The sequence below is a fragment of the Montipora foliosa genome, chromosome 4, assembly GCF_036669935.1.
Source record: "Montipora foliosa isolate CH-2021 chromosome 4, ASM3666993v2, whole genome shotgun sequence".
NCBI lineage: Eukaryota > Metazoa > Cnidaria > Anthozoa > Scleractinia > Acroporidae > Montipora > Montipora foliosa.
In genome coordinates, this window is record NC_090872.1 from 30022632 (window position 1) to 30032631 (window position 10000).

Below are 10000 nucleotides of genomic sequence, written 5' to 3' on the forward strand. Positions count from 1 at the left end.
ACTTACAATCAAAGTAAACGGCTTTGGATAAAAATCAACGCTGAAAATCTTGCCAGCCAGGTGTTAAGCAAACACACTTTCAAAATCTGAAGAAAAAATGAACGTGACTTTTTTTTTATCACAGGGGCACTTTAACTGGCTTAAAATCGGCTATTAAACGCCTTCCCAATGGCGGAAGGGTGGAAGTGACTTTCCACTGACGTCACGTCGCGCATGCGTGACAGAACTTCGAGAAGATCCATGCAGAAGTTTCCTTTCCTTCTCGATACAGAGCCTCTAGACTGCGAAGCAGGGTATACGCACTCAGACCCCGCTGTTGATTTCAAACCTCTTTTCTCTCCCGCCTGGGACTGAAAATCGACATTTTTAGAAAATAACGTAGCCGTTTCAATAATTTTAATTGAATCGTACAAGAATCAAAGAATAAGAGTTGTATCTTTAATTTTTCTCTTTCCGCAGTTTCAGTGGCTGGACTATTTAAACAGTTTGTTCGCAGAGTACAGCATATCGCTAAAAAAGTCCCAAAAAATCATTGTGCCAGCTCCTGAGTATCTCAAAAAGATGGCCGAAGTTGTTCTTTCCACGAATAACTCGTAAGTATTTTTTGTACAGAAGACAGTTTGAAATTTGCGGCTCTTTGTTCCCTTTGCGTGGCACCTTACGAAGTAAGGACACCTTTTGGTGTTTAACGTGACATCGATGCATCACGTTCGTGGTCACAACCAAGGGTTAGATTTGCCCAAACAAGTCATTTCCGAGTTCATTTCCGCCTTCTCTTTAAAGCGAGTCTAAGTGCGAGGTTTTTTCTTATGAAAATCAGTTTCCATTCATATGCAATGTAGAACTAATTACCATCACAAGCACTTAGACTCGCTTTGAAGAGGATGAAGACGTGAACTCAGAAATGGCGTATATTGGCCTAGTACCCATCAGTGTCAGAAGAGTATTTGCTTTTGGGGGAAAATAAACAATAGACCATTTCGGCTAATTCAATTAATGTTGTACCCAATTCAAACCGTTTGGGAATAAAACGCTTTGTTCCAGGCATTTCCATATCATTTAGAGCGAGTTTCAATCGAGTGTCGTAAAAACCAAAACCAAAGTAATTACTTTGGCCAATCAAAAAGGACGGAGACAATTCAGTTAACCAATCAAAACTGGAAGTATTTACACGTAGATGACACAAGAAGCGGGAAAATGTGCACGCGTGAGCCGCGATTGGTTTTGGCTTCTCTTCTGATTGGTTGAAAAAATGGCGCAAGAACTTTGAACCAATCACTGAGTGAAGTAATGCAAAATCAAAGCAATTCGCTAATTACTTTCGACACTCAATTGAAAACGCTCCACTGTAAATGTGAATGCTATATTGTATTGCAAATCAGGAGGCCATAACTAGGAGCGTACAACTTCGTTGTATTTGTGAAACGGCGTTTTTACAGACCAAGTTATATTTAGATCTATTTTGTCGCGAAACCGAACCTTTCCAGATAATTTCAAGTCTTGAATGAGAAGTTATTAAGCCTGGTTTTCACTAGCGATGCAAGCACAAGCACAGGTATAAGCAGCTTATGCTAGTGAAAACGAACGTCGACGAATGCATCAAAATCAACCACGGCAACCGCCTTTTTGTTCAATTCTCAGACGCGGGGAATCTGGAACGAGTCCTTTAATTGGTCAAACGCAACAAATTTCTTTGTGCTTATGCTGCGTTTCGTTTTCACACGACGCAAGCGAACGCAATTATAAGCACAAGCACAAGGAAAAGGAAAATTTTTTATCCTTGTGTTTGTGCTTGCGCTCTGCTTATGCTTGCGTCAACCCCGTTTTCACGGTGAAATAAGCGCTCTTATGCTTGCGCTTTGTGCTTGCGTCGCTATTGAAAAACCACCCTTTACCCGTGGAATTGAGAATGGTCACTCCTGCAATCCAAAGCCTATTTAAGGACGGTGCCTACTCTTGTTATTGCGCATCTCCAGATACTCGGATTTCCTATCGGTAGTGCTTACTAATGCAGGGATATTTTTGCGCGGTTTAAATTTATGCGGAGAAAGCAGAGCTTAGCAAGTGCTCTTGGTATCCAAAAAGAAAAGTGAGGGGTAACCATGCATTTTTCAGAGATAATTAAGCTTTAATTTGGAAAGGAACGCCATACATTGCTTTGTATTTTAAAGCTTTTTGCAAATATTGTTGATTAATTATCTTTGAAAAATGCGTGGTTACCCCCAATTTTCTTTTTGGGTTTTAATAACACTTGTTGAGATCTGCTTTTCCCGCATATTCAGTAAACCGCGCAAAAATACCTTTGAATTAGTAGGCATCGTCCTTAAGAGCTCGTCAAAAAATAGTTTGGTCTGTGCAAATGCCGTTACATAGACCTAATATTGGAGTTGCAGGCGCCAGGTTATGGGCCCCGGTGCAAACGCAATACACAAAAAATCAACCCGGGAGATTTTGAATTGAGTTCGCCGATTTTGTGTATTGATTATTTTCCCGCAAAAATTGGTTTAAAAAATAGACACTTTTCTGACGCTGATGGGGACAAACCTGATAGAAGATTCTTACTCTTGGTCATGGACTATTGTCACATCAAAGAGTAAAGAGCGCGTCGTATCTTTAGTCAAAGCCAAACAGCCATTTTTATTTGGTCTTGCTGAGCGACTATCTAATGAAGGCACGCGTAAAATATTTGAGTACGATCTGTTTCAAAATATATGAGATTGATTTTAATGGTGTTCTTCTCGGTTGTCACGTGACGCCACGGTGTCTGTATTGGTACCCCTAAAACAGATCTTTTCGACTATAAATTTTTTCTCTCTTGCGGTTGAAAACATGGATATTGGTCACGAGAGTAAAAACCATCGATATCATTGGTTGGCTAGTCAACAGAATCTCTTTCCCAAGTAAGTATCAATTATTTTTACTCAAACAATTAAATGCAGTCAACCTGATACTGACCTGGACAAGAGTTCCGTGATGGCAATTTTTGTCATAACTCGTGCATTTTCTCAAGTTGCGAACAATATATTTAGTAACTCTTCGTATCAGCAATTTCCTCCCCTACCGGATCTAAGTTGCGGGCAAGTTTTTCATTTCCCGCATGTTTAACTCGATTTTTCTATTGCTTGTCGCAGCACCCTATCAGATTACTTCATCTGGACGGTGCTGAGGAGGCTGGTACCATTCCTGTCCAGGCCCTTCCGAGATGTAGAGGCCAAATACAAAAGGATAGCTTCGCATATCAAGGGAGAATCTCCAAGATGGCTGACCTGCATCAAAGCCGTCAACTACCATCGCGGGCTCGGATTTGCAACGGGCAGCTTGTACGTTGAAAAAGCATTTGACGAGAAGATGATCCCACTGGTAATATAAAAATCCTCAGGCTTCTTCTGTTTTCTCATTTTCATTTGTAGTCTGTTCTTGATATTGTGTTTTGAGGGTTTTAGAATCAGTTTAAGGTTCCGTTTGGTTGAATACCTCACTGAGGACACTGAGTCCTACTTTGCGCTTCTATGATGACATCATCTCAAACGATTTATATGAACTTGCCACCTTCCTCCCAGGGTCTCTCATCCTTTTCTCAAAGAGACGCTGGGAACGGGGCTGTGTGAATTTGTTGATCCACAGGTTAAGGAAATGATGGAAAACATAAGAACTGCGTTCCGAGAGGAAGTGGCAAATTTAGTATGGATAGACGATGAGACGAGACCGAAAGTGTATGAAAAGGTGAGCGTTTTGGTACCTTGAGAAATTTAAAGATATACTTGTGAACGAAAGAACGTTTTCGTTGAAATGAAAAACACTATGAAGTTAGAAATGAACTCCAAGTTCCACGTTTTTGAAGGACGGCGACAAGTTCAGAGGAGATGTCCAAAGCGTGATGGAGTTAAAATTCGAGGCCACTTGAGGAATATGCCTCTCGATCCATTCATGTGTAAATACAGCGCCATTTTTGCGGTCGTCTTTCCAGCAATTGTTAAAAGTGGCATCGGAAAAAACTAACTTAGTATGAAGTCATTTAGCTTCTGCTCTCCCTCGGCCGGTTGAGAATTTCGTAACTAAAAATTACACTAAAAAAGAGTTTTGTCTACTTAGGAGGAAGCTATAGTTGAGAAGATTGGCTATCCTGAAATGTGTGTGAATAAGACTTCACTTGCAGGATATTATCAAGATGTAAGTGTAAAAAGGGGAGCAGTAAGTCAGTAAACTTTTTAAATGAAACTTGAAACCAAACATCGCCCGAAGTTAAGAATTTCAGGATGGACGAACTGATTAGCACAATGTTTTCTTGAACAATGGACTGGCTTTTTTTTTGTAATAGAAATGCCCTTCTCTTTATTATTCGTGAAATGCACTCGGAACATTTTACCCTTGATTCCCACAACTGATCAGTTTGTAAATTCACCTAACAGTTTCAATACACTCTCAAGCAGACAAGTATTGAGAATGAAGATTAATATCAGCCAAGGGATGTTATCTTGATGTAATACTAAATTCTCATGGCTAACCAAAAAGAGATCTATGACACTAGTAAGGAGAATAAACTTTTAGATCATGGGAGTGAAAGGGTTAAATGCAAGCTTATCGCTTTTTTGTGTTGAACTGTATTTCAGCTTAAAGTAGACAATAAGAGATTTCTTTTGAATGAAGTTAATGTCAGCAGATGGTACTCGTCCAAATCCCTTGCTAAACTTGGGAGACCGTCATTAAGGGGACGGTAAGTATTGCAGTCGCTTGCCTTTTTTGCAGCCTCGTAATGAGATGTCCACTTATTGGTTGCTTGGCAACGGGCGAAGAAACAAATAAATGGAAATCAGAGTATTAGGCAGGAATCGGACCCAGGACCTCCTGAACATCGGTCTGATGCTCTAGCCACTGGGGTTGTACGGAGTGTTTGTTTCTCGACAATGTAATATGATACAGGGTGATAAACACAACCGGTGATGTGCATTACGCCCATTAGAGAAGATGATTTGTTTATTTTATTTTTAAAAAACTGAAAAAATATCTTATTGAGCATTTAAAAACTACTTTATTAACAAAAAGAATACCAATGAAAAACGAGCAAAAACTTTAAGGAAAATGTTTGACATGTCGAACTAGGGTTGTAAAAAAATATTTAAAAATACTGGCCTTCTTCATTTCCGTAGTCCAAAGCGGGGTTGAAGCTACAAAATTGTAATGTACGCAATAAATATTTCACCCGGTTGTCCGGCCAATTTTATGCAAGTAAACTAAAAACTGTCCGATCAAAAGATCTCTGTAGTTGCGCAGTTCATTGGGCCACTGATGTTCTTACCGCATTTTGACGTCTTCTGTGATCTATTATTACTGAAAAGACGCATGGCAAACCCGGAATCTATGTGTTTTATATAATAAAGAATTAAAAGCTTTTGATAATAAAGTCAGCTATGCGTCAAACCCCCCTTATAGACCTTATTCATAAATGGCGGTTACATTTATAATTCAAATTAGCCTACCAAGCCTCATTTTAGAGCAGGAATTCTTTTCAATTCACTGTATGGTGTCGAGGCTTGGTAGGCTAATTTGCACTTCGACAAAAGAATTGTAAATTGACCTCCATTTATGAATAAGGTCTATACATCATCGGTGAGAACCATTGAAAATGAGTTCATTATTGCGCTTATTATATAAAAGTTGCTCGGCAAAGGGTAAAGGAACAACAATTGGAAAAAAATGATCTTTTTGAATACGTGAAGATTCATGTATCTGAACTGTGGATTAGAATGAAATGAAAGTTGCAAAGATCGTCACAGTTAGTTAAGCAGCGGCAAAATCCAGGCTTAATTAAGGTGACTGGAACCAGTTTCACCATCTTGAGAGACCTTATTAGTAGAGTTATAAGTACTGAATCACGTGACAACAATTTTTCAAAAAATATAAGGCAGCCCTGAATTGGCTCCCAAGAATTTTTTTAAATTTTGCTGATAGTTCTATCTCAGATTGCTCATTAATATTCTACAATAAAAAAAATGGGGGTCACAGAGTTCATTCTTGAGATATAAGCAAGTAAAAGCGAAATATAGGGTGTTTTATGAGAGCTTTCATGTTGCCATGGTAACCAATAGTAAACGCATTTCGTTAAACATTAATTGGTGTTTCATATGGTACCATAACGTTGCTGTTACGTGTTACAGTGTTGTAGTGACAACCCTTCTAATAAGAGGTCTCTTCAAAGTAGTGAAACTGGTTTCAGCCACCTTTAAGGGGATTCGAACCTATAACCGTTCGACTGCGCAGTACTTGCTCTGTACCAACTTAGCTGTCAAGTCTGTTGGAAACAGCCAGTCAATTGCGAGTTTATGTTTTACCCTTACGAGAAAAAACGATTTCTTGGAATAAACGAATGGCTCAGCTGGCAAGTGCAGCGCAATGGCGCGGTCACGGGTTTGAATCGCTTTTAAACGGGGAATTTTTTTCTGGCTTCCTTTGCAACTGCTAAAGCTGGCGGCACACTTGGCGAAAATTCCGCCTCGAAGAATTCAAGCGTATGCAGCGCCAGCGTTGTTCCCGCACATCTAGCGCCGTTATAGTCCACTTCGGAAAATACCATAATACTCTTTTTTTGTCCCCCCAAATTTTGCATAACCATTGTTTCCAGTTTTCTCATGGGACTTACAAGGGTCCCAAGAGAAAACAAAAACAATGCTTATGCAAAATTTTGGGGGACAAAAAAAGAGTATTATGGTATTTTCCGAAGTGGCCTATTGTATGGCTTATACGAAGTGTGAAAGCCACACTATGCATCGTCCAGGATATTTATGTGTCAACGCTTTTCAATTTTAGGACAGTAGAGCCGTCACTTATTGTACCCTGAAAAGAAACTAATACATTGATTCAGTGAGAGTAAAGAAGTTTTTCATGAACTCAATTTCGATGAGATAAAGTATTTTACATTACTTCTGACCTACGCAATTAAACTGATTCATCATCACTAATTGCCCTTTTAACCCTGTATAGCGAAGATATCGATTACGTCACCTATTGATATTAATGTGCCAACCAGAGCCTTATTGGATGCCGAAACAAAGGGTTCTTTTGTTCGGTGGTTGGTGAATTTGAATATCAAAAGAAATTTGAGGTCAATGTTTGTAAACAGATATATTTCCTATTGACATTTGTCATGACGACAAGAGCTAAGTAAGTTCAGTGTCGCACACTGGGCATTCTCGTCACCAGAGCCTCGGATCGACCCAACGCTCTGGGAAATTTTATGTAGAGAACATGCGCCGTAGAAATACATATAGCCAAAACTTGGCTATTTGAACCTTAAGGTGCCTGCTCACTCCTCGTGCTAACATGAATGCACCAATTAGAGACGCTTTTGATTGTTCTTCACGAAAACCAATGAGAAGACACGTTGTTTCAGTGTTCCCAAGAGCTCCTCTTTCCCTCAGTCAAGAGAAGAGCTGTGGGGTCGAGATTGGCACACTGGGCGAAAATTTCGTCAGAAAAGTTCGCGGCTAAGAAAATATCAAACATGTTTGATATTGAGCGCTATTTTCGCAGCGGCAAATGCGCATAAAAATGAACTCCGCTCACTGGGCGAATTTTGCGCTATTGTCGACTGGTGTGCCGCCGACTTAAAGTTGCTCAACGAACTGCGATGATCTTCGGAAAGAAATGAGTTGACTCAATCAAGAGCACACCGGTCGGACCAATGTTCTGGTTTAATACTCTGAGGAGAAAGTGTTTGTAATTTGATCATGACTTTGAAGTTTCCTTGGACGAGGACTACACACAACTTCAGTTCGTAAGCTCTGTCACGTCAAGTCTTTGACCTAACCAGGCTCTTAATTTGTTTTATTGATAACAACAGTATCCATTTTTGATCACAGATGGTTTAATGGGCCACAGTCAGTGAATGCGTATTACAAGTGGGAGAAAAACGAAATAAGTAAGTACAAATATGTTTTGTTTCAATGCATTTCACAATAATCGCTCAACTGACAGTGAAAATTGGTACTATCAGGTATTATTATCACCCAACTAGTGGACTAATGCAAATGCTGCATTTTAATTGACTACGCTACAAGAGGACTATTAGTAATAGTCCTCGAGTAGCAAAAAGCGTGACGCTTTCTTTCGTTTTATTCCCAAATAAATATATTTTTAACTTTCATTTGCTAACTTTATTATTGCCTTTTCTGTCCGACTAGTTGGGTGATACTAAAACAATTAGACCCTTCCCCCTCAAGGGCCATTGGTCAATAGCCCATTCGGCTTCGCCTCATGAGCTATTGACCCGTAGCCCTTGCGGGCTACGGGTCTAATTGTTGATTGGTCACCCATGTCCAGTATAGACGAAAATACAGTCAATAAAGATCGTGTTGAAGCACTGATCGATCTGTCAGTTCGGCCTCAGAATTATTAGGAGCATATCTATAGAGGTCGGGGCTTGTAGTCTTTTGATCCTTTATCAGGAAACGTGCAATCACATGAGTGGTTTTCCGAGAAGGGTCCTAAGGAGCACAGCTGCTAAGCCAGATATCATTAGCTGGGAGTCGATTTTATTGAGGGAGGAAAACCCGTGCACCTGGAGAAAAACCCTTGAGACAGGTTGATATCGACTGGAACTCAACACATCGCAGGGCAGGAAAAAACCTACATTTTTCAGCCTGAATTTTTCAGGCTTCTTTACGCAATTGCAAAAATTGCGTTCATAACTGCGAGGATCATAGCTTCACTTGAAAAAACCTACAATAGGTCCGGTTGCCTGGGGAAACTAAGTTTTGCTCTTGGGCAAGTGAAAATGGAATTTTGGTGGTCCAGTGGACAAGGGAGATTAGCCTCAGTAATCTTGTTAAGGTGATTTATCAGTATTGCACTACGCATCCTGTACTGCGCAATTTGTTTGTCAATATTTATAAATTGCATCAAATTTGCAACATTTTAAATATGGCGTAAGACGATCATACACGCTGAAACAGTTCTCAAAACATGTGAGAGAAGTTGTGAATGACCCATAACTCCTTGCTAATAAGCGCGCGCATTCCGAGAACATGGCGAATTTTGTTGTTTCGATCTACGATAATCTAGATAGACAGGTACGATGGTGTTTTACTTTTAAACGAGCATGGTGACCTACATTTTTTATTGTATAATTTTGGTGTACAAATTATCTCCTTTAATTAACAAAAGATTTTAAAAAATTTATCGGGAGGGAAAAAAGATATAGCTAAAAACGTACACGAAGCCCCATACCTGGGGATGTAAATTATGATCTTGAAAACAACGACTCGAGAAACGTTTAGAATCGACGTCGTTTTAGGTTGAATGCTTTTTCCATAACCTATATAGCACAGTGTTCCATATGCTCTAGACTTTCTACCTATCAGGTGATTTTTCAAGTGTTACTTTAAAAACCCTCTCGTTGAGCTGCCGCAAGATGTACTCTGAGCCGATGAAATAACGCGCATGATTGGTATCAGTACAGGCATCAATGGGGTAAGGTTGGCCCATGATATCTCTTAGGCGAACACGGTGACTTATCTTTTTTATTGTAGTTCGCAAGACAGGGATTAGTAGGGAACATTCAGGGAAAGATTCAAGAAAATCGTTCGACAACTTTTCTGAGGAATCACCTTAATGATACTTTCCAGTAAGACATGAACATTGCGCATCTCTTGAGCAAGTGATATTTTAGTGGGGGCAACTGAAAACTGAAATGTACTGGCCCATTGGGTAACTGGATTTCATTATTTTTTTCCGCCCTGCATACACTCGCAGAGGTGGGACACTATCAAGATTCCATCACCCAAGAGTAAGATTTACCCAAATTGGCCTCCCCATCAGCGTCAGAAAAGTGTTTATTTTTAAATCAGGTTTCGCGGAAAAATAAACAATAAACCAAATCGGCTAACTCAATGTCGTACCCAATTAAAACTCTTTGGGAATAAATCGTTTTGTTTCAGGTATTTCCATATCATTGAAATGTGAATGCTGCAGTATAATGCAAATACAATACACAAAGAATCGTAAC

The 10000-nt window shown here is 39.7% G+C and overlaps 1 protein-coding gene across 2 annotated transcripts in view; it reads left to right on the forward strand.

The window, feature by feature from the left end:
- The window catches only part of LOC138000577 (endothelin-converting enzyme homolog), a 27068-nt gene that overhangs the window by 9337 nt on the left and 7731 nt on the right, over nucleotides 1-10000 (forward strand). For both annotated transcript variants that reach the window (XM_068847086.1, XM_068847087.1), the window contains 6 exons: nucleotides 460-593; nucleotides 3132-3360; nucleotides 3625-3723; nucleotides 4093-4170; nucleotides 4611-4714; nucleotides 7857-7915. In XM_068847086.1, the coding sequence (XP_068703187.1) occupies nucleotides 460-593; nucleotides 3132-3360; nucleotides 3625-3723; nucleotides 4093-4170; nucleotides 4611-4714; nucleotides 7857-7915 (703 nt within the window). The remainder of the gene's footprint in view (nucleotides 1-459; nucleotides 594-3131; nucleotides 3361-3624; nucleotides 3724-4092; nucleotides 4171-4610; nucleotides 4715-7856; nucleotides 7916-10000) is intronic.